At 41.5% G+C, this 27,745-nt stretch overlaps 6 protein-coding genes across 6 annotated transcripts; 1 reads left to right on the top strand and 5 right to left on the bottom strand.

The window, feature by feature from the left end:
• The first annotated feature begins 233 nt into the window (after positions 1–233).
• LOC124312285 lies at positions 234–5,246 on the top strand. The gene is made up of 2 exons (XM_046776757.1): positions 234–3,703; positions 5,043–5,246. The coding sequence occupies exons 1-2, from the start codon at positions 264–266 to the stop codon at positions 5,122–5,124; spliced, it is 3,522 nt and encodes a 1,173-aa protein (XP_046632713.1). The 5' UTR covers positions 234–263; the 3' UTR covers positions 5,125–5,246.
• A 2,836-nt stretch (positions 5,247–8,082) lies between these two features.
• LOC124310758 (speckle-type POZ protein-like) lies at positions 8,083–8,871 on the bottom strand. The gene has a single exon (XM_046774723.1). It carries the CDS (start codon positions 8,869–8,871, stop codon positions 8,083–8,085), a length of 789 nt encoding a protein of 262 aa, XP_046630679.1.
• Positions 8,872–11,553: 2,682 nt separating this feature from the next.
• On the bottom strand, positions 11,554–15,052 carry LOC124312315. Its single transcript, XM_046776795.1, has 7 exons — positions 14,398–15,052; positions 13,925–14,213; positions 13,133–13,847; positions 12,620–13,067; positions 12,401–12,541; positions 12,078–12,330; positions 11,554–11,932 (listed from the first exon to the last, which is right to left on the bottom strand). Exons 1-7 carry the CDS (start codon positions 14,438–14,440, stop codon positions 11,824–11,826), a joined length of 1,998 nt encoding a protein of 665 aa, XP_046632751.1. The 5' UTR covers positions 14,441–15,052; the 3' UTR covers positions 11,554–11,823.
• A 99-nt stretch (positions 15,053–15,151) lies between these two features.
• LOC124312499 (histone H3.3-like) lies at positions 15,152–16,005 on the bottom strand. The gene has a single exon (XM_046777029.1). The coding sequence runs from the start codon at positions 15,890–15,892 to the stop codon at positions 15,458–15,460; it is 435 nt and encodes a 144-aa protein (XP_046632985.1). The 5' UTR covers positions 15,893–16,005; the 3' UTR covers positions 15,152–15,457.
• A 399-nt stretch (positions 16,006–16,404) lies between these two features.
• Positions 16,405–21,017, bottom strand: LOC124312422 (tubulin-specific chaperone D-like). The gene is made up of 14 exons (XM_046776931.1): positions 20,657–21,017; positions 20,431–20,597; positions 20,230–20,368; positions 20,073–20,168; positions 19,898–19,934; positions 18,900–18,909; positions 18,734–18,839; positions 18,479–18,665; positions 17,887–18,417; positions 17,690–17,817; positions 17,472–17,622; positions 17,221–17,407; positions 16,905–17,154; positions 16,405–16,839 (listed from the first exon to the last, which is right to left on the bottom strand). The coding sequence occupies exons 5-11, from the start codon at positions 19,911–19,913 to the stop codon at positions 17,614–17,616; spliced, it is 987 nt and encodes a 328-aa protein (XP_046632887.1). The 5' UTR covers positions 19,914–19,934; positions 20,073–20,168; positions 20,230–20,368; positions 20,431–20,597; positions 20,657–21,017; the 3' UTR covers positions 16,405–16,839; positions 16,905–17,154; positions 17,221–17,407; positions 17,472–17,613.
• LOC124310757 (tubulin-specific chaperone D-like) lies at positions 16,651–17,552 on the bottom strand. The gene is made up of 4 exons (XM_046774722.1): positions 17,548–17,552; positions 17,221–17,407; positions 16,891–17,154; positions 16,651–16,812 (listed from the first exon to the last, which is right to left on the bottom strand). The coding sequence occupies exons 1-4, from the start codon at positions 17,550–17,552 to the stop codon at positions 16,651–16,653; spliced, it is 618 nt and encodes a 205-aa protein (XP_046630678.1).
• Positions 21,018–27,745: the final 6,728 nt, after the last annotated feature.

The raw sequence follows: 27,745 nt of genomic DNA, 5'->3' as shown, positions 1-27,745 counted from the left end.
CTCGTCGTTCAATAATCGGTTCTATACAGTAAAATAAAGAGTGAATACTCGTCAATTGTAAAAAGGTATGTGCATTATCAATTTCTTTTTTTAGTGAGGTTTTTAAGTGTCCAACGTTCAACTATGTAACGCCTCATTTTTTGCTGTAGTTCTGTAGTTCAAAACTTACATTTGGAAATCTCTCATTTTTGATTTTTCAGCATCGGAATCTGGCACTTATTGGAGGTCCAGAATTTCTGCCGGCAGAGAATCGACTTGTGGAAATGGAAGAAGCTTCCAACCCGGAGAGACAAAAGAAAAGGAGAACGAGACGTAGAGGAGGACGAAGAAAGATAAAAAAAGAAGTAGCGGTTGAGCCTAACGAACAACAGCAGGTCGTAATTATTACGCCCGAGAAGAAAAAACCTTACGCCACCTTCCTGATCGACAGGCCTTTTGACAGTAACCAAGCGCAGGAGGAAGAGGAAGCTACGGTCGCCTTAATGAACTGTTTGCGTTATCGCCTTCATTTTGCACTGAATTTGAACGATACCGAACTGAACAATGAAAATATTTTTGATAGCATGTTGGAAGAAGAAGACTTCGCAATGCCCAATCAAATTTCAGAAATGGATTCTTGTCGGAGCATGTACGATACTCTATTGCAGCTGATTGACGAATTCGACGCAACTGGTGCCGTCGAGATTTTCCGACTTTTACTGGAGAGGAGGACGGCCATCCCTTTGTTCATCCCCGATTCCAAGCAGCACCATTTAAATTTACTGAGGCACGTCTCCCTTCCCGGTGTCGATAACGTCCGTCTGGGTGAGGATAAGACCTTGTTGCGTGTTGCTGTCATTTCCTGCCGGCAGCGATGCGAAAGCCAGACCAGCGAGATCCTCAAAAATCTTTTCAACATTGAAAGTTTCCATCGCCACGATTTGTCGAACGGCAGTGTCTCCCAAAACTTAATGTTAGCCGAGATCGGCTACGGATGCCTGTTGGTGGAAGGTGCCAACTCTGGAAAAATACAGCACGTCATAGTCATTCACGTCATCGGAGATTTCCTTGCGCTTTGGCCATTCCTGCAACGTTTTGCCGATTACTTGTTGATTGAAGATTCCACCGTAAAGCAGGGAAGCTTTTGCGAAACGTTTTTACAAGAGTTTTTAACGGCAAATAACGCAGAGACGACCACCGGAGCCGAAAATTCTGTCCCTGGACTGGATGCGGTCCCTTTCGTCTGCGTTTGGAAACCGTCGGTCGGAGAGATGCGCTACAAAATGCAAAAAGTAAATGGATCCCATCATCACTTGCGCATCGACGGCCAGCTGCCAGGCAAAACCCTTAACATGTTAAGAGCGAGTGTGATCAAAGCAGTAAAAGATCAATGCACCGACGAAAACCGACCAACGTTGCACGAAATTCCCATTTTAAAAGATAATGGATTCAGCGCACTGGAATGCGTTTCTCCTTTAGAAATCCAATCGAGTATCGCCGTTCAAAACCTTGGACAAATTAAGATGACGGAATTTGTGCTTCAGAAAAACTTCCGGCAACAGGCAAAACACGAAGAGGCAAAAATGGAGCACCACACGACCAAAGAAAAGTTACGCGAAGATGCCAAGATCAAAAATTGCATTGACAAGCGCCGTGCCGACACTTATCACGTTCAAAATAATTCGTTACTGCAACTTTTTCTTGGTCTTCTTAGCAACAAAGATTCATGCTCTAGGGTTTTGTCCCTGCGTGTCTTGGAGAAGGAACTGGCCGAACGCGGTGAGCGGGAACTCGTTCCTCTTTCGAACAAAGTTTCTAATTTGAATCGATCCGCCGAGGAATTGGCTCGCGAAAACAACGAAAATGCTCTAGAGTCATTAAAACGCGAACTATATTCTGCTAAAATCGATTTAATTGAGAGCATTCTCAATATCGAGCATTTGTGGCGTGAACTGAGTCACCTTTACACGGCCATGGAACCAGAAAGGCGATCGGAGACGATCCAGGACATACCCCGTCTAGCCGCTCAACATTTACTGGACGGATTCTGCCTTGAGCTGCTCGACGGTGATTCCAACATGATCCACATGGAATGGGTGACGGAGGTTTTATACGAATTGAGCTCGTTAATCGGAGAGGCTAGTCGGAAGCGCATCTTTGTCTTGTCCGTTATGGGCGTCCAGAGCAGCGGCAAGTCGACCCTTCTCAACACCATGTTCGGCATCCAGATGAGAACAAGCGTCGGCCAATGCACCCGAGGCGTCAACATGCAGCTGCTGGCCGTCGACGGTCGTCCGGAGTACGACTACATCTTGTTGCTGGACACGGAGGGGACTCGGGCACCAGAGTATCACGGCCTGCCCGGTAGCGAAAAACGTGACAATCAAATGGCCACTTTGAGTATTTTACTAGCTGACGCCACCATCGTAGTCACGCCGGGTGAGAACGATGCGGCCATCAAAGAAATACTGCCGATTGTTCTGCTGGCCTACCAGGGTTCGAAGCTGGCAGAAGATAATGGCGGTCGACTCAGTTCTAGGATGTGCTTCGTTTACAACAGGATCGACACAAAGCAGAAGAACAAATTGAACAATATCATTCAAACATTGGGAACTTCCCTTCACGAGGCCTTTAGTCAAGTCCAGAAATTGACTGGAAATTTGACTAATCTGAAATCAGAGAGTCCGTTCGGAAATTTCAATCTTGACACGTCCAGTTCATCTGGTTGCAGTGACGTTTGCATTCTTGGAAACGTCAAGAAAGAATACGAACCCCCCGGAGACGTCCCAGATGCTGCGTATGGTGAGGCTCTCATCCAGTTCCGGGAACACATCCATCGGCGAGTCGTCAACAACGAGAGTGGACAATCCTGGAAAAGCAGGTCAATTGAAGAGTTTTCCGGCTACATCGAAGAAGTTTGGAAGTGCATCGGCTCTGCCAATTTCAATTTCAATTTCGCCACGGTGGTCGAGCGCATCACGTTCGATAAATTGGAATCCGAGTACAAGAAAGCTGAGCAAAAATTAGCAGAAGCCTATCTTGAATCGTTCGCAAGTATCAAGAGGAGCATGATCGAAGAAAAAGGTAAAACTATCCGCTCAGCGCCGGTAGACGAAATGAGCAACGCAATTCGTTTAGCGTCGTTCGAGGCCAAACTGCGTGACCAAGTGATGCCAACCGAACAACGTTTGGACGTTGAAGTGAAAGAGATTCTGAAAGGAAAAGGCCGTGAAAAGTGGAGTCTTCAATTTAAAGAATTGTGGAAAATGAATAAATTAGGCCAGGAGCGGAATTGGAAATTTAGTTTGAAAACGAGTTTCAATACGCTGTTTAATTACGAGCATCACGTGGAAAGCTACAAGAAGAAAATGCGCGAGGAAATCAACGAGCTCTTCAAGTCGACGAATTTAAACGTTTCCGAATGGACAGAAAAGGACAAAAATAAAAAATTCGATGAGATGTTCGCTCGAATTTTGCTTGAGGTTCAGCAACATTTCCCTCCAAAAGACATACCAGAAGAAATCAAGAAGGTCTATCAAAACAGCAACGTGATCAAAACGAGGCAAATTGAAATGATGGCGGTTGCTGGTGATGGACAATCCCACGTAGATGGTCGGACTTGCGATGGTAATCCAACACTTTTGGAAAAAATGGGAATGAAATTTTCCCAGTTACTTAATTTAAAACCAACAGAAAAAAAAATAACGAGAAACGCCATTGATTCATGCTCTCTAAGAAACGCTGTGTTGAAAAAGGGAAACATGACCATGCTTTGAAAATATTCTAAATTCTATGTTTTCAAAACGGAAACACAAAGTTTAAAAAATGGAGTAAATTTCTTTTTCTCATTTTTACCTTCGCGCCACTTTTGACATTAAACCTAATAAACGCCCCTCATTAAACGACACATGATTTAACTAAACATTGCGTTAAGAAAAGGTAAAAATGTTAACTTTTTGCATCTCTTTGGCGGGAGGTAAAAAACAAACATTTTGAAACATCAACAAATGAAATAAGTATATATCGCGTGAATTGGTTTGATAATCAAGTTTATTGCAAACCTTATCTTTAGTTTGTATACATCCTAGCGATCCTAGCAGACAATTATCAACGGCTTGTTTCGTCCAAATTTCACACAATTTATGAAATAAAAAATATGACTGCGATGGGTATTGAACTCGGGACTTCTGGGTCCCAGTTCGATGCTGATCCACTGTGCCATTCTAGATATATTTAAATCGTTCACAATCATGGCATATTAGACGATGGGCGTTGGGACCTTTGAAAATTTTTCCGAATATCCAAACATCACTTCCAATTCGATTTGTAGCACCCATCACACACACCACACAAATGAATTAAAAAACATTATGTGAGCCATTTGGCGACACACTCGATGCATAGATATGCTTAGTCAACTATATCGACGGACAAACTAGATGTATAGGCCATTTCACGCACCGTGCCTATGCACGTTACGTATGTTTAGGCAATACGCATACATATAGCATAAGAAAGAAACAGTATGTAATGAAAAGCTTTTTTAAACAAATTGTATTAAAGTATGTTGACTGATAGTACTTTTGGGACTTTAAGTACTTAATCTCTTGAATCGTAGTTATTTGAAAAAGTTATTTATGGCTTTCTTGAAACTATGTTTGGAATTGTCCCCTCAATGATTTTGTTTTTCTAATAAAATGAATATATAGAGGATGCAGAAGATTAGATTTTTACCAAATTAGGTATAAATGCATTAGCTGCAAATTAAGGTATTCAACTTTGAAGTTAATTCATTTCTTTATGTAAATAAAATTTTTTAAGAATTTCGAGAAATATGCAAATAAGAGGAGGGATAACAAGGCCATGGCTTCCAGCATAGCCTGGGGTTCTTTCGGGGCGGTTAGGTTAAAAACAAAAAGAAAACAAATGTGTTTGGTTGGGGGGAATCATTTTTGTTTCGAAAAAAATTTCTAAACATCGTGTGTCGGAGGAGGTGACAAACAAGTCATGTTTAGATATAGCAAAACATTAGTTTCCTTTTAGAACACAGCGTTTCTTAGAGAGTGTTACGAATCTGTCTACGCAATGTTAACAGAATTGCGGCTGGCAAAATGTGCTATGACGACAGCATCGTCTACAACGTAATCAGCGATGTGGACGCGGTAATTACTTCAAAAAACATTTCCTCCTATTCCGAGGTACTAGCGATGCACAATTACGGCCAAACGCTCATAGTCGAATTGATGCAATATATTGAAAAAGAGTGGGAAGCTGAAAATTCCGTGTTCGCTAAACTCAAAGCTGACAAAGAATGCATGCGTGAATACTTCGTGATGGTTTCACAAGGTTTGGAAAATTCGAAGCTTTTTGTCGCCACCATGGAAAGAACCTTGGAGAAGGTCGCTGTTTCAGGTAATCATTTTTTATATTTTAATAGCGACGATATTAGTGATATTATTGATTTCGATTTTTAAAATAAAGAAATTAGTTTTATAATTATCAATTCATATCTGTTTCAATCTTTAGCATTCAGAGAGGAAATGGTGCTGAAAACGTTCAGAGCAATCCGCAATGAGCGTTGGTTGTACGACGCCCGATTTATGCAAAAGCACATGGACCTCTATTTGATTGACTTGCTCCAGAAGAAGGAAGTTGATAAAGTGCTTGATTACATAGATCAACCTAAGCGGCTGTACCAAACCGTGCTCCAGAGACTGATCGCTGAAAAGGTCCCCAGATCCGATGAAGAATGGAGAAGTTTCGCAAGTCACGTGACACAAGCCATCGAGAAAGCGGCCCTAGCAACTCTGGAAGTCGACAGCGGAAGGGCACAGGATTTTGTCGGTCAACTGCGAACCGAGTTTCTACATGGTTACTTGCAGAGTGAACTATTAGCTTCGGCATTTTTGATTGATTGCAGAGATGAATATCAAGACTGTGACAAAGAAGAAAAGAAGGAATTTCTGGAAGCATGCACTTCCAAATTGATACAAGTTATCGAAAAGCAAAAGTTTCCTCCAAAACAGAGAGAATTCGCCAAGAGATTGGGCCCAAAAGTCGTCCAGTACATGAAAGACTTGAACGATCCGGCAGCCCTTCCACGATGTGATGCCTATTGCACAATGTGTAATAGCTTGTGCATCGAAGCGGCCAATCACGACACCAAACTTACGCCCCACGATGCGATCCATCAACCAGCAGGTATTGCTGGCGTTCATTGTTCGAAAAGCCTTGAACTGTCATCAACAACGTGTAGTCAATCTTATGAACAAAACGAGACGTTTCGTCTTCCCAACGAAGACGAAAACGTCATTCATAAATTCAGAGACTATGCCAAAGTGGTTAACGGATGGAAAGATCCTCGGATCAACGAAGAATTGCCCTTGCGCGAGTACATTCTGGCCAAGTACAACGAATATATCGCACAAAAATACGGCCTCAAACCCTGTCCTGAAATTCCCCCAAATTATTTTCGTGATTTACCGACCATCAAGAGACAACTGCAAAGGGAAATTCAAAACTGAAAAAAAGAAATTTTCTCTCGCAATGTTTACTTTTTTCCTTATTAGCTAACTTTTTTTTAAACGGAAAATACAAACATTTCACTCGGATTTATCATTTGACTAATTACTTAGCCATTTACTTACGCCATTTAGGACATTAAAACTGTTCAATATTTTCGCTCGATTATACTCTTAGGTGGGTACCTACTATTTACGTGCATATTTAATTTAAGAAACAGAGACAGAAACAGCCTGTGTAATTTTTACAGTTTAGCTGAGTATATTGTACATATAAGAAAACTTTTCTTTCGATAAAATTTAAATTCTGTGACGAAAATTCAAAATTTTAAGCTAAAAGAATAAAATTTCTGTATTTCTTCTGGCATCCGATTTCCGTTTAACTTTTTCGCATTACATTTAACGATGTAAAGAAGGGACCGTAAAGGAACCAATTTCATAGAGCGAAAGATAGTACCTCACTCCATCGCCCAACCAAAAATCCGAGGCTTTGCAGTCTTCGACGTGAAATGCGAAGTACTAGCTAGATGGTGTAGCATCGAGGAGCTTTGTGAAGGTGAGCCAAGACGAGATTTTGTACGACATTTCCAACGTTGAGAGTTCGTGAGAGACGCAACGAGCACTCCTCTTTCAAAGAATCCATTCTCGGAGCGGCTAGCAGTTTAGCCATCATCTATGTTATAAAAGTGGCGAATAAGATGTTCGAAAACGTTTGGGCTGGATATTTTGATCTCCATATTTTTTCCAAATTTTTTCCAACTTATCTCTAAAATCATTTTTTTAGAACATGGTGCAAGGACGAGGCTTCCGAATGCGACGAGCAATGTGCGAGCTTTGATTAGGTCTAATACGGGGTATACTTGTTCTTTCGTGTTCTTTAAACTTAAATGTAACGTCAGCCAGTGTCTTTTCAATAAAAAGATTCCGAAGGTTATCGAGGACATGCTTCGATTCTCTTTTCACCACAATCGTAGAATGAGATGTTTTGTAACACTGGTGTTTTACGTTATACTGAAGGAAACTTTCCATTTTGAATTATCCAACTTCATTTTGGTTTACACCATCTTCAATACTGAACAGAATGATAACAGCGTAAAGTTTGTGGGGCTACTTTACTGGAGGAAAATCACCTTACCGTCAAATGTGCACAAGTCGCATGAGTCCTCGTACGGTAATATTAGGAACGATAGGTCTTTAAGGAGTATAAGAAATCCGGTATTGAATTAATTACTGCGTGTGGCTAAAGCAAGATAGTGCTAGCGTAAGTAAGTAAATGGTCCTTTTTTTTACCCAAAACGAAAAACAGGTCGCTGGTCTCACCGTATTTCGAATCGAAATGAAGAGGAAATAAATGTGCGTTCAGAAGACAAAGTAAACGTGAATGAGAATATAGATACAGCATATAACAGCTTGGTTTATTATAACACAAATTTTACGATATGAATGATACTGAATCAAAAAATAATCAAAATGGAAAAAGGAAAACAAAATATCTAGGTCAATAATAAATGATAGTGATACATCAAATGTTTAGAATTTAAATCTCACATTATTCGTGTCAAATCGATTCAACGATGTTCGTTTAGAAATTTGCTATGCGCTGAACGACAGCAAAGGCCAGTTCAGGATAATCCTTGATTACTCCCATCCAATCTTCTGTTGAACAAATAGATTTCGCGTTTCGTGCAATTAAATCCGAGGTGGCTTCTTGGAGCGTCGGTACATTGTGGAGATGGGCCAACACCAGATGGGAAGTAACATTTTCCAGCGTTAAATTCTCCGACATACAGGAAGCGCATTCTTCCTTCAACGGATCGATGGCGTACTTGTCCGCTGCCACCATCACTTCAGCTGCATCCGCATTCTTCAAGTCAACCTCTCCAGTGTATAAGAATTGGAGAACAACCGCAAATACTTCCGAATTGATATCCGCAATTTCCACGACTTTTCCCGCATTCATCTCTTTAAAATTATGCTGGAACATAGCTGCCAGTACGGGGCTACCGGCAGCGAGAACTAGTGAATGTCCCTTCAAAGTTTGATGAGGAGTTTGATTTCCGAAATTGAAAGTGACATCAGCGCCTTCCGGGTTTTTTAAAAGATTCAAAAGATGCTGCGTTGATCTTGTTTTCGTTGATGTTTGTAAATGACGTAAAGGGTTGAAATCAATACAAATATCAAAAAGCACCCCATCGAGCTTTCTATACATTGGCCACTCATCGCACTTTCTGCACTTAGCAGGTAATGGAGTGTCCCAAGACACTGTCCACTTTCCTTCTTGGAATTTCATTTTCTTTTCAACGCCGTCATTTGTGGCCATAACGCTCACTAACAGCTTGTTAAGGTTAGACGTTTTATCTCTTACATCCATTTTCATTTCCATTACAAGAACGCAGCACTCATTCACGAAATTTAAAAAAAAAAAAATTTAGGTTTACTTGTCCAAAATAAGTTTTGATTGAGGTAGAAGTGCCGTATTTCTCGCGATGGGAATCTTGATTTGCGGGGTTTTCGTCAATCCAGGATATTATAAACGATGCCTTTCCAGTTTGTGCCACGTGCGGAGAAAAACATGTGAATGACATGATACGTTATCGTATATTACGATTACTTATTGAGTAGAACTAGTCTAATAAAGTAGAATATTACACAAACAGGATACGTCGATACACGTCACGTTTGTATTAACGAGTGGAAAAGACTGACTGATTTCCGTTGAATAATGAAGAAAGAAAGCAAATCTTAACGTAGTCCAAACGATCATGACATTACGTAGCCCTAACGTTTCAGAGATTGTTTTGGGCAATATTTTGATTGGAAGCCTAGAGCGCGAGGGATAGGAAGATAGAAGTCTAGTGCTGTGCAAGTCATGGCTGATGACGTTTTGAGGGGTAAGAAATCGTCACCTATTGATATTTATGACATCTGGGAGGGGGGGGGAATACTTAAGCTGCATTTTTTTAACCTAATTTAGACGGGAAAATAATAATCTCGCTTTATTTCACCATAAAGGGGTGATGAGCTGCACCGAGATTTGAAACGTCTGTCAAGTTATTAAAAACCATTAAACAGTTTTTATTTTTGGAAATGTAATCCCAATTGTAGGCTGATGACTATAATTAGCCTACTCATTGCGTTTCAAGAGCGGTTTTTACTTACGCCATACTGTAAATTAAAACTGTTCAATACTTTCGAGTTAAAACGAGTTAAAAAAATTGTTAAGTTGGGTACTTACGTACGAATTTAATTTATAAGCAGATAAAACTGGATGTACGGCCAGAAAATGGGGTTGCCTTTTCTCTTACACCCGGTTACACTTACACTCTACAGTCCGAACTCTTAAGTAATAATTTGGGCAACAATAATCGACAATAATAATTTTAAAAATAAATATTAATTTAGATTTTATCTCGAGAATATGGCAATTGAAATTATTTCCGGTAGATATAGGCTTGATTTGCAACCGGCCGGCCAGATCTCAGTCCCTTGATGATATGCTGCCCCTTGATGATTCCTGGAACTTGATCGACGATTTATTCCGGGCATTGACACCAAGATTGACACTCGCAGATGGAAACTATCCGAAACTATCCTCCTAAAATGTTCGTGTTTTTTTTTTTTTTTTTTTTTTTATTGTTTTTTGAAGGATCGACACCCCATGGTAGGTTAATTGCAACACGCTTTTGACGCTGATCCGAGTCTATATCTGAAGCTCAACAAGAGCTTCTATGTGTTGGATTTCGGTTAAGAAGAAAATAAAAAGAATAATGGGAGCTTCTCGGTTACCAAAATTAATTGGTTAACATAGGCTGGCATACTATTACATAATAGATATAATGTGTAAACGGAAATAAAAGGGGCGGAGAAGGGCAAGCGATGAAAAAGGAAAAAAAAAAAGAGTATAAGGGCACGGGCAGTTCAGTCAGGCTGTGGAAAATGGAAGTAGGGCACAATATTTTTATTCCGAAAGCAAACATTTGGTTTCTGCAACCTGCATGCCTAATTGGCTGCTTACATTTCCCAATTCTAGTGTCAAATACTGGTCAAATATATCTTTTGTAAAAATCTAAGTGGTCGTGTTTTTGTGGACTGTCAGGGACGATTCCCAGCACTATTACATCTCAGATCTCACGAATGAAAGCAAATAAAGGCTCGCATGGTATAATAATTTTTGCACTGTAGTTGTTCTGTCGTCCCTCTTGCATAAGTCGACTGCATGCATGGGGCCTGTTGGTCGGGTTACCGGCACCTACATAGCTTGTCGATTATATTTGTCGAAGAGCAAAGTGTATTTTGAACACTTTTTATACTATATTATTGGCTACAGCTTCGCTCATTTATTCCATAGGCGTCTGTGAGACTACAGCATTGCAGACTCACAGACGTCCGCTATTTTATTTCTTTTAGAAAAACAAAACAAAAACAAATTAAAACAATCATTGTAGACTATTACCCCTATTCAATTGGATAGTCCCTGCGTGTTGATAAACCTTCCTCTTTCCTTAGAATTTATATTGTTATATTCGACCTGAATATCACGAACATTATAGATTATAGATCGAGGGGGTGTTTTATTCAGCCTGGCGACAATATTTTTAATAGCCAGAATGGTTGTCGAGACAAGCAGCTTATAGGATTGTCGTGATGCAACATGGAATAAACGGTCTCGTTTTGTCTTCGGTATTGCAGGCTACGGAAAATATAGCTATGTTAAGGATTAAAAATGTGGGTAAATGTGTAACCTATTCCTTATGTACGCCTAAACCTGAATACCGGCTGTTTGAAATAAAGGCCTTTGGGATTCTGTGAGGTTAGATGAGAAATGTGTGTGAGGAGAGATAGTTTCCCATCTCCGGTCATCGACCAAGTTATTACTTGTAACGTATAGTGTCAGAGCACCGCAGCGCATAGTGCAATTAAAATGAATGGTTTAAGATTGTCGTGACAGGTTCGAATCAACAGATAGGGGGCAGTGGGGGCACACAGGTTTGAACCAGGGACAACCACATCTGCAGTCGGAAGCTCTACCATTGAGATGTACACACTGTAAAACTTGAACATACATAGAGTTTAATTAGATCGATTAGATTTCCCGCACGTTTGCGTTTACGACGGAATTACATGGATTATGTGCTATAAACGTAAATATTAGCTACTTCAACATAATGTCATAGCTAAGGAATTTTTTTTCTCAAGCCATCCATCATCGAGTAAAACGCACAAATTTTTAAAAGTTTTTAGTAAAATTAAACTGAACTGAAATAACAAGAAAAAGTAAATAAACTGAATCACTGGCATACGGTTATAAACAGATAAAATATAGTTATCGGTAGACAATGCGGGCAACGTAATCCCACCAAATAGTAAGTAAATCAAAAATGTTTGGCCAATGACGATATTGATGGACTTCTCTGTCGAGTACTTCGTCCCGACTGCGGTTAGGCAACGATGTGCGGGAGCCGTACCGTAAGTATAAATATGCATGACCAAGGAAAAAATAATAGTAAAATTAGAAAATATCAAGGACGCTTAAAAGCCTATTATTATTGTTAGAAGTTGTCGAATGGGCATTCATACCTGTCATTTTGACGTAAAGTCACTTTTCCTGGTAAATGGCTCTTTTTAAATTTTATCCGGCGATTTAGAGAAACATTTCTCACAATAGTTTGTTTTACAAATTCTGTCTTGGATGTCAATGTTTCCTTACTTATAATATCTTGCACACTATTCAGGATGCCTTCTAAGTCCTTGGATTCTTTATTCGGCGACGTTTTCTCGCATAAATATTCCTTCTTCATTTCATCGCAAAGGTATTTAATCAGAATAGATCCTTTTACATCATATCCATAAATATCTGTTAATTTTTTATAATAAAAATAAAATAAGATATTCAGACCAACCATCTTCAGATCGGTAAGCATGGAAACCAGGAATAGAGGCTCTGATGTCAAGGAAATCCATAAAAGGCGCTCGATTGTTCAAATTCTCTTGTGCTGATCCATTTCCCTCTGTCTTTGTTGTGGATGTTCTTTCAAAGGTTACTATGTAATAAGGATTTTAGAAGTTATCGAGTGAAATCTTGAGCAATTAAGTTTAAAATGTAGTCATGAATCAAATACTTTTTTGCTCGTAGCTAATCTGAAATCCTAGAATCGGTCCTGATGGGTGATTATCGTCGGTACTAAAATTCGATCGTGATGCGGACCTTCTGTGAGAAGACTGCCTCAAAGGTGGTTGATTTTCAGTTCCCTGGCAAGCTTGTATGATCCAAATTTTGGGTTTTCCGTTCAATGAAGGACAATCGTTACTGTTGAACTTATATTTAAGTTCGTTGATATTCAAACTTTTTCTATCGGTTCCTTCCACGACATTCTCATCTCCATGGGAGAGCATGCAAACAATGAGACTGGCGTATGCGGAGAAATCCCGTGATCTTAAACCTTCAATATAATATAACAGATCTTGTTTCTTCAAGTTTTCGAAAATTTCCACGTCAAATCCCAAAGCCTTGAATACCCTTGTCAATCTTGTTTTATCACGTTCAGTTCCGTCTCGATTGCTTGTTGGCTGAAATAAAAAAAAAATTAATTATTATAAATTTTACTTATAGTGTAACCACTAAAATTATTTACATCATCAAAAATTTCTTGGTTAAAGATGACGCAGATTCCCGGTTTGACTCCGCCGGGTATGTCGTAAAGTTTGTAATAATTATCCGGCAGAAAATAATGGGAATTCAAGACATGGATGAGGCTGCACCTTTCATTGGGATCGAACTTGATCATTTGCTTCAAAAGAAAGTTTGCTTGTTCGTTTTGCTTTTGCAGAGATGGATTCCACGCAGCACAATACACCGGATCAGAATTACTGTTGATTCTTTGCGAGTTGTTACCGAAAGGATGAAGTCCGTTGGTCAAAACGTAGTAAAAAAAACATCCGAGGACAAACACGTCATCTGCAACATAATCCTCTGGCGCTTTTATCGTTCCTGTTTCCGAAATGGGAGCGATCCATCCGTTCGATCCTCTTGGGCCAGAAACTATTGGACTCTCCTTTGGTTGTTTACTATAAGAGAAATCCGACAGCTTCACCTTGTACTCGTCGGGCTGATCCGTGTCGCTAATTTTAGCGATCAAAAAGTTACTCGGCTTCAGGTTTCGGTGGACATATTTCAAATGATGCAGATATTCCAGTCCTTTTGTGGCTTGCCATAAGATCTGTTTTGGTCCTAGTGATTTCTTGATTTTTTCCACAAAAATCTGTTCTCCAATCCAATTGGTTCCCTCATTACTTCTGGTACCGTACAGATCTTCCACGGAACAAATGCACCATTCTGTGATGACGTAACTGTATAGCATTGAAAATTAATTTGAATTTTAGATTACTCTTTGAATATATTAATGGGACGTATTGCGACATATTACATAAAGTCTCTGTCTTCTTCCATTGCGAAGTAGCGGATGAAATTTTCTTGCAAATTCGGTCGCTGTCGAAGAGCCGCGAGATCCCGAATGACTTCAAGATCTCCATCCCTCATCCTTGCTCTTTCAGATTTTCGGATAAAGACCTTCAGCGTCTCACTTTCAAAAGTGCCATGTGAAATGCTACTAAATTTGGTCGAATCATTTTCGCCGTTTTTATTACTTTGCATATGATATGGGCAACATTTAAGTTTGACTCGATGATTCGGTTCGATTTCTTTCAGCGTGCACCCTTAAACAAAAAAGAAAATCAGATTAAGAAACTATACTGGGGAAATGCTTACTTATGTGTGTGTGTGTGAGTGGCAACCACATTCCACACACGTGTCGAATGTGGTTGACGACACGTATTCAAATGTATACATTTGAATACGCCACGAGTTTAGATTAGATTAGAACATTTGTAATTGTTATACCTGCTGGTGGTTGCCTTCGTTCATTCTCAGTTTCCTCGGCCATTTAGTTTCGTTTGATAGCTGTTTAAGGAGCACTGAAACAGAAACTTAACTTATGATGACTAGAACTAGTTCAATGTGTAGACGCCTACTAGACGGATGTTCGGCCAAAAGAAGGAGGGAACATAACGACTGATAACGACGCAATAAAATTTTGAAAAATCCAACGATATGAGAACCGCTATCTCGATAAATATCCGTTGACCATCAGATTCTTCTCGACCTATGGCTGCATTGCATTAGTCGAGTTCACGAGATAAGGAAATAAAACTAAGCGGTTTCAGAGTCCCGGCGACACTAACGAAAGGGAACGACAGAACGGCTCATAATAACTAAATGATATTTGATACCCCTAGACAATTTTGTCGTCGTCAGCACTCAGCAGTCACGAAATCTACTACACTTTTTTTTCAATCTATTATGTTGACGATGATTTAAGGAACGTGAAGTTGACAATACTAAATGGTAAAAGACGACGCAGACAACGATGAGAAACTATCGTTAAATATGAGTAGAATTATAAATCTAAATGATTCTTTCACAAAAGGAGTTCATGGGGGATTGAATGCCATTTTTGTGGATGTTCCAGCTTATCTTTGTGATTTAATAATACGCTCTGATGAGTGCAAAGCAAGAATGTTTGAGAAAAGAAGAAAATGAATTATTAGAAGTTTTAGTTACAATAGACTATAATAGACTAGATTTTGACTACATATTATTTTACTGAACTTATTTATTGCCTACCAAAACATTGGATTGTTCAATTCATTTGTTTCAGTCGCATACAAAATTGAGGAACAAGTTCAACACAATAAAAGGTTTGTCTGCTATCAAACAGCCATAACAGTGCTTTCTAATGTCAGAAATGTGCTTCCATTGATAAACAAAAATGGGAGTTAAAATTATAATACAAACTAGGGTGAATCAGATGAATTTACTTCTTGGTTAATAAAATGTTGGGGATAGTCTGCTTTTCTTGAATCATCTTCTTGAATTTGTAATTGGACAAGCTTTTGAATTTCTATCCTCGTATGCGACGTGCTAGCTGAATATCCTTGGGCATGATGGTGACACGACTGGCATGAAGAGCACACAGATTGGTGTCTTCAAATAGGCCCACCAAAAATGCCTCGCTGGCCTCCTGCAAGGTGCCAATGGCTCCACTCTGGAATCTCAAGTTCAGTTTGAAGTCCTTCGAGATTTCGCGAACAAGTCGTTGGAAACGCACTCTCGGTATGAGAAGATTGGTCGAGTTTTGGTAGCGACGAATCTCCTTGAGAGCCAGGGCACCAGGACGATAGTGATGCTTCTTTTTCTTCAAAAGTTCAGCTTTCAAGCCACTTTGATTGGCGATACGTTGGGAGTGCCTTCCTTTGATTTTCTTCTGTGCGGCAAGGGCAGCAAGTTGGCCAGCACCACCAGTAGATTTACGAGCAGTTTGCTTTTCTCGTACCATTTTAATCGAATGAGTTCTTATTTGCAAAAAGTTTCTGAGTTGCTGACAGTTGTTTTCCTTTCTTAAAGGGCGAGCAGTCACCTCAACGTTTTCTCTTTATTTATTTACTTATTTTTGGCTAAAGGCTTTAAAATGCTATCGCTAGATGGCGTTTGAAGATGCGGCAATAATTACCCTCGACTAGTTGTAAAAAAAAAGAAAACAATAACTGCTACCAATGCGCCTAGTCTCCTTGGAGAGGTTCCCGAAGGGCAGATATTTTCATTCATTGTGGATTTGAAGTAAAATGTCATTTGTATATATTGTTGTATGGTTGTGTTAGTAATTCCGATCTCTTGCTGTGCGCGCGAGTTTCCCGATAGAGGTCGCATAATTTCATCGGGAGTTGCTGTCCTTGGTTTCAAAACCTGAAATGTTTAATTGCTGGGTGTTCGGAGGAAACCGCTATCACGCTTGATCAGTAAGCCCAAAGCCCCGCTCGGCAAGACTTGCGATTCACCAAAAAAGGCAGCTTTAGTGCAGCCAAACAATCGAAATTGTATTTCCCATAAATGAATGACACAATTTTAGGTGGTTATTTAATTTTAAATAAGCAAATAATTTGAATGAAAGGCTAAGAATTTCAAGGATTCAAAGTCGGTGGAATGAAAAGTGAGCGAAGCTGAGTCTTGACGGGCTTCAAAGCTTCGACGTCTTCGTCCCAGTCAGTGTCGCTGGGAATGGCCAAGATGTCGTCTTGGTGATTGGCCAACGACGGGCTAATATCTGTCAGAGTCAGCAGCGTCTCGTACGGCCGTGATTTTACGAACGCGAGGGAACCGATTCACTAGCAGATTTAACAGGTGAATGATTGATTTATCGAACGTCACTTGATCACCTCTGAGTAGGTGACAGTACAAATCCACCGACGATATCAACAACTGTAAAAAAAGATGATAATCAACAGTCTAAATAAGATTTCTAAATATTTAAATTCGTAATTTAATTTAAATGAATACTTTTAACGGTTTACCGCCATTGGTCATCTCAGTACGAATCAAGGTCAACAGCGACCGTGACATGGATTTGAAAACGGAATCCAAACATCCGGACGACAAGAGATGGTCCAGGAAGTTGAAAATGTACGGCATCAGTCGGACACTATTCAAATTCTCTTGAAACACGTTTAGAATATCCCGGGTGACCAAATTCAGTTCATCCAATTTGTTCTCGGCCACCAACTGGCGGAGGTAACTCATGAATGGAGCGCTGTAACTTTTAACCTGCGAGACAACAAGTTAGGTTATAAGCAATACTCGAGGTGTTGCTTAATAAATGCAAATGCATACCAAACTATCCGTGAGACTGCCGATGCTGGAAACAAGTCCGGTGATGACGGCTTTGCGGTAAGTGTCGAGTCGCATCACCTTCATCCACAAATCGAAACATTCCTTCTCGGTCGAAATGTCCAGCGGAGGCGGTGGAATGATGGAACGCAATTCTTCCAACTGCTCAATGTGAGGAATGGTGGGATCACTAAAACAAACATCAATTCGTTAAAGGTATTATAGTTAAGAATTAAGTTGTTTTCTGTAAGTACCAGTAGACGAGAGAAGAAAAACGTTGGGGGCCAACAACCGGTTACGACGGATTTGTTCCGTCGATTGTTTAGCCACCGCATGCAATACGGAGCGGATCAGGTCAGCTTCAAGTAGGTCTGGTTGCGAGGTGTTGGTCAATACCTAAACAACCTGTAGAAATATTCAAATGTTTTCTTTCGATTTATTTTATTTGAAATAAAAGAATTCTAAACCGAACCTGAATAGAATACATTGCCGATTCACGGACGATAGCTCCAATATCTCCACGGCTATCCACCGTGTAATCTTCAAAGCCATCGATGAATGTGCGGAATATTCCGGCCAGTGTCACTTGATCAACCCCACCTGTGTAATAATAAATAAAATTGAGACTTATCTCAAAATAAATGAAAATGAGGCCGTCTGTCATTTTACCTGGGCTGGATGGGGCGATCCCAACGGTTGTGCAGACGAGCGAAAGAGCTGTCAGAGCATTTTTTCGAGATTCGGCCCATTGGAGAGTCTTGTCGGTGATGAGAGCGCAGGTGCACAAAAGTTGGATGACTTTCTGCAAGGAAACGGTGAGGAGGAAGCGAGGCATTGAGCCCAGGGCTAGTGCGTTTCCTACTCTCGCCTGTTGGTTGTTGCTCGTCACCTCGGGTAGGAAATGGTTCAACAAGGCAGTGAGTTTCTCCACTGGCTGATGCCGGAAGTATTCGCCAATCAAAGCGGTGACGGCGCTGATGGCCGATTGCTGGACATTTGAATCGGCTGAAGCGAGACACTCTCGTAACGCCTTCAACCAACGGTCGACTACAGCGTCTGGCAACGGGAAACCCCCCGAAATTAGATCTTGGATGAAATGGCAAACGGCTATGCGCATTGGATCGCCGCCGTAACTCCGCCAGAAACGCTCCTCCAGGATGTCGATACAAGTTTGGGTAATGGATTCCATCGCGGCATCACCTAAAGGATCGTGAAAACATTGTAGAAATAATTCAGTAAGAAATGACCAGCGGTAACTGACCAAGTTCATCTGGCAGACGACGTTGATGGTCTTTTGCCACTTGACAAAGAGCGCTGATGACTTTGCCACTGGCCAAAATGCTTCCGTGCCGTAAATAAAGTTCAGGATTTGTGCAGCGAGGAAGGATCTGAGTAGAAAGAATCAGTTTCATACTCTCCGGATCGAGGAACGTCATTTGATGCAAGGCCTGAACAAAAATTCTGATTAACAACTGAAGTTAAATGAGCAAAGTTCAATTGCACCACCATGCCATACCTGAGATGTTAGCTGTCGAATAACCGTGTCCCAATGGATGACTTTACGATCCACTAAATGCTGGATGAGATGCGGCCGGTACTCTTCGTATTGCGCCACGAAAAGACTGGAGAGAGAAGAGAATTGTTTTCAGAATGAAATGAATTTGAAACAGAATGAAACTCACCTGAGTTGGAGATAGGCATTTTTACGTAAGCGAACTAATCGCAGGTGGTCAGAATGTCGATGCCGTGAGGAAAAGTGCCCTGTCGACCGACGTGTTCCTGGAAGGCAGAAGCGGCAGCCCGTCAGCAGTTGACCTCACGATCGAACACGGTGGTGATGACTAGGGCTTTAGCCAACTGATGGACGAATGGCTGGAGCAGAGACGGGTCGTAGGATCGGGCCCAGCAGAGGTAACAAGCGGCATCACGTACAGCCGAGCCAACGGAAAAGTTACCGCGTAACTCATCGTACAGCATGGCCTGCTCCATAAAAGGCAAGACAGAAGACAATCGCTGGGGCAACAGCAATCCATGACGGGCTAAAAATGAAGAAGAGGGAGACAATTTGTTTTTTAACAATCAGATATAAGCTTGAACATTCAAGACAATTTTAACCTAATTCGGCCAAAGCCAAACATCCTCCGTGCCAGGCCATATCCGACTAAAAAAGACGAAAAAAGTTCCATGATCGATTCAATTACCCGATTAATAATTAATTCGTTGTAATAATAATAGTATTGTTCAGTGTTTTCTATAGAGATACATGAATTACTGAATGTAAGCCACACAACAACAATGAATAAGGCTGATTATTATTACGTCTTCATATTAATATTAAGCTAACCTGGTCGGCAAAGTTCTTTGATAAGCGACTGGTCAGCCGCCCAATGCCTTTTGCTGCAGAGTACCTGTAAAAAATAAGATTTTCATGACAAAGGAATGCTTTAAAAAATGAAATCGATTTAAATTCAGTACTGGACTTCACGGTTCTTGTCTCGGAGGGCTTGCAGGATCTCGTTAAGTACTTCTTCGATTTCTTCCGGCACGTCGTAATCGTGGTCATCTTCATCATTCACCGAAATAGCTGCTTTAGTCTCAACGGGTTGGCTCTGTTGCAGATTGGCAGCTAATGATCTGCTGCCCCGCTGGTATCTCCAAGAGGCAACTCGAGGTTTCAAGAATATCAAACCTGCCATTCAGAAATACATGAAACGTTTTAATTACTTCCAGCTAAATGAATCGAAAAAGGGGCTCACCTATTCGCTGCGTCAGCTTCACCAACGGTTTCTTAACTGTATAAGCAATTCTGACGGTTGGAATTTAATCGTCAGGATTGTACGCAGCACAGCATGTGCATGCTCCATCATTTGTTCTCTTTGCCCATGTTTGAATACGCCGGCCAACGTTGAAAGAACTCCTTTTTTGAACTGAGCACTATCTTTGGTAAGAACCTGATGGAAATGAAAACAGTAAGCTTGACAGTTATTTTCAAGTTAAAAAAAAAGGGCAAACCTCATGAGCGCAATTGATGAATCCTGGTAGATAGGAATCTTTGACATCAGGCCTTGTAAGATAGATTGCCGATACATAAAAGGCCATGTCCTGAGCTTTTGTTGTCCCAGCCAGGTATTTCTTACAGACATTCAGAATTCTGAAAGAAATTTTAATCATCTTAATTCAAAAGACATCAATATTGTTTAATTTTGTTCTTACCTTTCCATGATTGGCTCTGAAGTGCTGGTGTCAAATCGCTGAAGGTGGAATGGGATTTTAACTACAATGCTGAGCCAGAGAAACAAGCTGTAATGAGTCTCCCATTTTAGTTGCACACCATGGTCTTGGTTTTCCAAGTAATGTAGCAAAGGCTCCAGATCGGCAGTCTAGAAAGAATTTTGATTTAGACGATTAGATCACAGGGAAAATCTATATAGTACATTACCTCATGAGGAAGATGTCTTGCTACAACTTTGTAGCCCCTGACTTTCGATATAAAGTAGAGGCATCGGAAGGCCACATGTTTCACCTCATAATCCAGCACTTCCTCTCGAATGATGTTGATGATTTTAGTGAGTAGTCCATCGAGGTGTGAATCGATCAAATGTAGTTGCTCTTGGTATTGATCTAGAATGAACGAAAACCTTTGCCAGTTTCTCTCCACTAAACGAATATCCGTTTGGTTTGTCTGATGTTGGGCTGACGGCTGACGTCCTCAGTTCGTCAATGAGTTTTTCAACCTCCGAGTGCTCAGTAAATGATTCTTTTGAGCACCCAAGTCAAATGACATCGATTTCTTTTTCGGTGCACTCTTCTGCAACTTCAAGAGTCATTTTGCGAAAAGGATTTCGTGGCAATAGATTTAACCTTTTGATTTCTCAAAAAAGTTGTTGGTTGGTTGGTGAGAATTTAGGTGCGTCTGCCTTGGCATCTAGGATCCAGGGGAGCCAGATTTAAGGCTGACATCTGGTCTTCCGAATAAATTATTGGAGGACCCTCATGCACCGGCGGGGATGAATACTGTGTTTCGGAGCTTTTGGATTTGATTTTAAAAGGAGATGAAGAGGGAGGGGGAGGAGATGAGGTAGGTTTGAGAATTATGCGATAAATCGGAGGCCCGTTTTGCTTAGGTAAGCTGACAGGAGATTGTTGAGTTTAAATTGAGTTTTTGGGCTGATTGAGGGGTCGAGGCCCAGGAGCGTTTGAGGATTCAAGGGGAGACAATTTAAGTTGAGGAAACGGACGATATTAAGGCGATGAGCGTGGTGGGTGGGACAATCGATTAAGACATGTTTTGTAGATTCGATGGCTGGGCAGCCAAATCGGCAGCTCGGGTCAGCATCTTTGTCAATGCGGTGAGCGAAAGCGTTTAGATGATTGTGGTCGTTTCTCAGGCGGTGAAGGCAAGTTGATGTTGCTCTGTCTTTGGAGTGGTGCCATGGGATGAAGCCAGGCTTGGTTTTCATTTGGACGCAGGGCTTTTTGCATTTGAGAAGGTGAGCTAGAAGCGATTTTTCCCAAGAATGTTTCGATGACGAGATGAGTTCCCCTGTTGATAGGGAATTTTCGATTAGGCTTCTGGAGGGGGGGTCGCTGTCGTCGGAAGCGAGGTTATCCGCTATTTCATTACCGGTAATACCGGAGTGACTGGGAATCCAGTAGATAATTGTTTTGGTGCCACAAGAGAGGAGACAATTTAGGAGATTTTTGATCTCCGAGATGCAACAATGAATTGGGGGTATGGGGGACGAGAGGGCCTTGATGGCGGAGCTGGAATCTGAAAAAATGTGAATGCAGGGGGGAAGTTGGTCTAGAGCGTAGATTGTTTCGAGTGCTTTTAGAATTCCGTAGAGTTCGGCGGTGAATATACCTGAGCCTTGGGAGAGGAGCCAGGATTTAGAGCAGTTAAGAGCGGGAATGAAGATGGCGCATGTAGAGCGAGGAGGGCTTGATTTAACAGAGCCGTCGGTGAAGATGATGATGTCGGGCTGGGGTATATTTTCCACGAGGGAGTTGAAGATGATAGAGGTGAGCTGTGGATTAATTGAGGCGGCTGATTTTTTGAGAGGGAACCATTTGGATTCGAAGAGAGGGGGAGACCAAGGGGGAGGGGGGATGGAAGACGGGTAGATGATGTCAGAGGAGAGGCTAAACAGGTTGTGATTCTTTAATTTAAGATTGGAGCAGATTGAGAGCAGACATGGGGTGCATCTAGTTGGCCATTGGTCGGAGGATGAGAACAAAGCTTTTATTGAGTTGAACGTTAAATTTCTGGGGTTTGAGCTGAGGTTAATCACATATTTGGAGGCGAGCCATTCTCTTCTGTAGGCGACGGGCTCAGTATTTGATTCGGCGTAAATGACTTCCGTAGGAGAAGAGGGTTTTGAACCGAGGATGATGCGGAGGATAGATCTAGCGGCGACGTCGATTTTATTAAGATGGGACTTGCTGGCTGAGCCGTATACAATTAAGCCGTAGTCAATGCGGCTACGCACTAGGCTCTTGAATAACGATGACAAGGAACGGAGGGAGGGGGCATAGGAGGCTTTGCAGATGATCGAAAAGGCGTTTTTAATTTTGATGCATTTGTTTACTACTTGGGCTATGTGGTCTATCCATAGGAGCTTTGAGTCGAGCGTAAGGCCTAGAAATTTCACTTTTGATACGTTTGGGATGCGGCGGCCATTGATGAATAAAAGCGGGTCGTCCCCGGGTTTATATGAACGGGTGAAGGATACGGCGGACGATTTGGCGGCTGAGAATTTAAACTTCCATTTTTTTCCCCATTTTGCGACTTTATCTAAGTAGGGTTGGAGAGTAACTTCGGCATCGATGGGGCGTTTAACTTTTGAGTAGACGGTGACGTCGTCGGCGAAGAGTAGGAGCTTGGAGTTAATAGGAGGGAGAGGGAAATCAAAGAGCATGATATTGAACAGTAGAGGACTGATTACGGCGCCTTGGGGAACACCATTTTTTAAGAGTTTGAAAGCTGAAGAGTGACTACCAAGGCGGATACAAATGGAACGATTTTGGAGAAAATTGGATAGCCAAGCGAGACAAGAGCCGTGAATGCCGATTTTCGACAGTTTATAGAGGAGGCCAATTATCCATACCGAATCGTATGCTTTGTCAATGTCGAGAAAGACAGCCACCGTAGACTGTTTTTCTTTAAAGCTCCTTTTAATGTCGAGGTCTAGCTGGACAAGGTGGTCAGTGGTACAACGCCGTTTTCTAAAGCCGGCCTGGTTTGGACAGATCAAATTTTTGCTTTCAACATACCAGGAGATGCGGTTTGTGATGATACGTTCGAAAAGTTTGCATAAGCAGGAGGTTAGGCTAATTGGGCGATAGGAGCTGGCTACATCTGGTGGTTTGTTTGGTTTGGGGAGGGGAATTACAGTTGCCTTCTTCCAGTCTTCTGGGACGAATGAGAGTTGATAAAGGGAGTTGAACAAGAGGAGTAAGCTGCGTTTATTGTTGGTTGATAAGTTGGCTAGCATTTCATTATGTATGTTGTCTGGGCCGGTAGATCTACTTTTGATTTTAACTAGGGCGGATTCTAATTCATAAGATGTGAAGAGAAGATTTAGTTGATTAGGGGAGTTGTCAGCTATACGTGAATTGATGATAGGAGAGAGGGTGGCTTCATCGATCGAGTAGTCGGATAGGGAGTCAGGAGGGTTGCTGAAAAAATCGAGGAAGGATTCTGCAATATCTATTGGAGAAGTAAGAGAGACGCCGTTTGGTTTCTTAATTACAGGAGCTATGGGTATACAGTTATTTCCTTGGCCGATCATGGCTCTCATAAAGGGCCATACATGGTTGTTGTTGGATTGGGGGTTGAGGTTATTGATAAATGTTGACCAGGCTGATTTTTTGGCTGAGATAATAATTCGTTTCTTGATTGCTTCTGCTTTCTTCCAATCTAGTCTTTTCTCGGATGAGAGTGGGGATTTACGCCAGGCCTTTTCGGCTCTTTTAGTTGATGCGACGGCGGCTTGACATTCGTTTGACCACCATGGCCGACGGGGTTCCCTAAGAGACTCTGGGGAGGGTTTTGTTATAGAGAAGTTCATGTGACTAGCTGATAGGATGGAGTTTTTGAAAGAGTCGTACATTTGATTGGGGTCAGATAGAGCGTGAAAGGAGGATGAAGTAAGACAGTTCTCGAGATCAGCGTTCCATTTGGGCCATTTATCTTTTAAGAAAATCCATGAAGGAGGTTTGGAGGATAGGCGGATGGGGTCCGCGTTCAGTGTAGTAAAGATCGGTAGATGATCGCTCCCGCAGAAGGGGCCAAGGCTGATGTTAGAATTTAAGACGAATTGAGATGACGTGATAAAGAGGTCGATAGTGGAGGGTTTACCAGAGCTAGGGTCGATTCGGGTGCCTAAGTCGAGGGGGGTAATGAGAGAAGCGTTGGGGTGATCGATGATGGCGTTACTGATTGAGTGACCAGCTATGTTGACAGTGGGAGAGGATTCCCAAAGTTGATGGTGGGCGTTAAAGTCGCCTGCCAGGATAAAGTGGTTTGGTCTTGAAATGAGAAGGTTAATTTCTTCTTGGGAGCAGTTACCTTTGGGACAATAAACTGAAAAACATTCGATTTCTCCTGATTGAGTGAAAATGCTCGCGCTGATGATTTCTAGGGAGCTTTGAATCGGGGGGTTGGCAACTGAATATTGTAGAGATTTCTTAATAAGGAGGGCTACGCCACCTCCTCGTCGCATATGGCGATCCTTCTTAAGGGTATGATAATTTTTAAATTTAACGCAAAAATGGTGGGACCAGTGAGTTTCACTCAAAAAAACGAGGTCGGGATTAAATTGATTAAGGAGGATACGGAACTCCTCGAGCTTGGATTTGGTTAAACCACGGGCGTTCCATTGGAGGCAAGAAAGGTTCTTAATCATTAGACAAGTTATTTGAGAAAGCGAGGTGGTTTTCTGAAAAGTATTCATTGACACTGCTTAGGGGGGGATTGGTCATAGGCTCAATTGGGCTATTGTTAAAAGAGGAGGTGGGGAGAGCAGGGTTGAGGTTAACGTCTTTGCCCGTAATGACGGAAGGGGACTGGCAAGAAGTCAGTGGAGAGATGGCAGCGGTGAGTTGTTTCAATAATGATTCGATAGAGTCGAATCGAGAGTCTTGTTTTTGGGCGAAATTGTCAAAGCGCTGGTCAAAATTAGCTACTTTCTTTTTGGTGTTATCGAGGTCTTTAGTTAAGGCGGCAATGGATGCATTTAGGCCGGGGAGAGTGATCTCTCTCACTTGTTTGATTTCGTCTTGAAGAGAGGATATTTGGGAGCTCAAAAGATCAGGGATGGTGGGATTCGAGTTACTTGGGTCCGAGTGAGGCGAGCTACGTTTAGCTCTGAGGATGGTTTGGCTGTATAAGCTCTTATGTTTAGAACGCGCTTCCTGAACAGAGATCCCGTTTAATGCGGCGAATTTTAGGATGGCTTTGAGCTCGAGGAATTCGGGACAGTTTTCACTGTCGGACTCATGGGAAGGACTACTGCAATTGACGCATTTGGTGACGCAGAGAAAATCTGGTGCGTGAAGGGACCCACATTTTTTGCATTTAGTAAGATTAGAGCTGCATTTTGAGGAGGTGTGGCCGAGACGCCAACATTTTTTGCAACGAAATGGGTTCGGGATGGACAAGTGGACCTTGTACATGAGTGCGGCCATGTTGACTTTATCTGGGAGGGTGGACGAGAAAGAGAGGAGGACGGTTTTGGAGTGTATTTCAGGGTGGCCTTTCATGGGTAGCCTTTTAACTGCGATGACGTTTTGGTTGGAGAGCGCTGCGAGAATGTCTTCTTCCTTGTCATCAACTGGGACATCAAAAATGACTCCTTTGCTCATGGAGGAGGAAGACGAAGGGAGGGAGCAAGTAAAGTTTCTGTCTGCTAGCTGGGAGGTGGAAAGGAGGATTTTTTGTTGATCCATTGAGTTTGGGAAGACGCAAAGGTCGCCACCATACATAACGTTGGAATGGGCTACCTCACCAACGAGGGATTTGAGGGCGAGATGGAAAGCATCACGTTCCGCGGTTTTCATATTTTTAAAATTGGGGGAGTTACCAGAGATCGAAATAATGACTGGGGGGATAGGCGGAGTACTGGGAGGAGGAGAGCGGGAACCTAGAACTGGGAAATCAGGTGTTGACTTTACAAAAGGTCTTTTGTTTGGTGGGCTGGACCCGAAAGAGAAAACTTGATTCATTTCTGGGGGAGTGAGCTGGGGGAAAGGGTTACGATGGACTTAGCTTTTGAAATAATAGAGGAGCGGAGATGAAATTTCGCGCCGGACTGTTGGAGATAGCACAAAGAAAACTCGGAGAGAGAATAAGGCACGTCTAGCTTCTACCGTGGTCGCGACAGGACTCGCTCAAAAAAGTTGTCAAAGAAGAAGAAGGTACGAGATTAAGTCGTCTGCTTTGTTTTTATTTACCAAGTTGGAATTGTGGCTGCCGTTTATTTCTTTTTCATTTTTTAAATAATTTAATAATTACGAAAAATGGAATGCTATGGCATGAAAACGTTAACAGAACATTTTTATCCGTAATTTTAATCCTTAAAATTCTTTCCCGAATTAGTTCTTTGTAACTTAAGAAAACTCAAAATTCATCTATTGCGCTTGGCAGGCGAATTTCATTCATCTCCAAAGCCATCTATTGAGCTTAGCAGGCGAATTTCATGAATTTTTTCCTCCAACCCCACCAACCCCAAAATGCCTCACCCTAAATCCCTTCGGGAAATTAACCTCGACTAGTTGTAAAAAAAAAAGAAAACAATGTCTAATTGGACGAAGAAATGATGCGTGAAGCCGTGAACTTTGTTCATATTAATGAACAAAACTTTTTCGGGAAATATAAATATTTCAAAAGCATCAAAATCTCTTAATATTTTACGAATTAATTTACCAAAATAAAACGAGAAGTTTTGCATACTCGCTCTCCGGTTCGATTTCTCGGTAAATATTGTCGAATAAAATCAAGCTGTGATGTAGACAGAATAGAAAATTCTCAGTGGATTATGACATTCTAACCTTTACCGCTTTTGACTCATCCGCCCTAGTCTACATCTACATACATCCGCGATACTCTACCCTGTCGCCTGTCAACACACGGAAGCTCGATAATAAGTAATAACCCTACTGGCAACAGAACAAAACTGGAACATTTGTTCTCGTCCGCTCTTCTATAGCTCTGTCCCTTTGTCTGCGGGCTGAAACTTTGCGTGTGTGCATGCATGTGTGTGTTGGTTCTTTTACAGCCGGATCGCCACGTCCAACCAGAGTCCACCCACATCAAATCGCAAACTTTTTAATAATTTAAAGAGACAAAGACAGAGATTAATATAAATCTTGTGTACGTTGCCCTCATAAGAAAACTCCAATTAATCGTACCCACACCCGGAAAAAATAACATTTTCTAATTATTACCTACTAAGTTTTAAACTTTAACGAAATGAAGACACGAGATTGATTTGAAATTTGTAGAAGTCAAATTAATTGGAAAATTAAA

This window comes from Daphnia pulicaria, chromosome 8, assembly GCF_021234035.1.
Source record: "Daphnia pulicaria isolate SC F1-1A chromosome 8, SC_F0-13Bv2, whole genome shotgun sequence".
NCBI lineage: Eukaryota > Metazoa > Arthropoda > Branchiopoda > Diplostraca > Daphniidae > Daphnia > Daphnia pulicaria.
The sequence above is the reverse complement of the archived record's forward strand: the minus strand, read 5'-3'. Positions and strand labels throughout refer to the sequence as shown.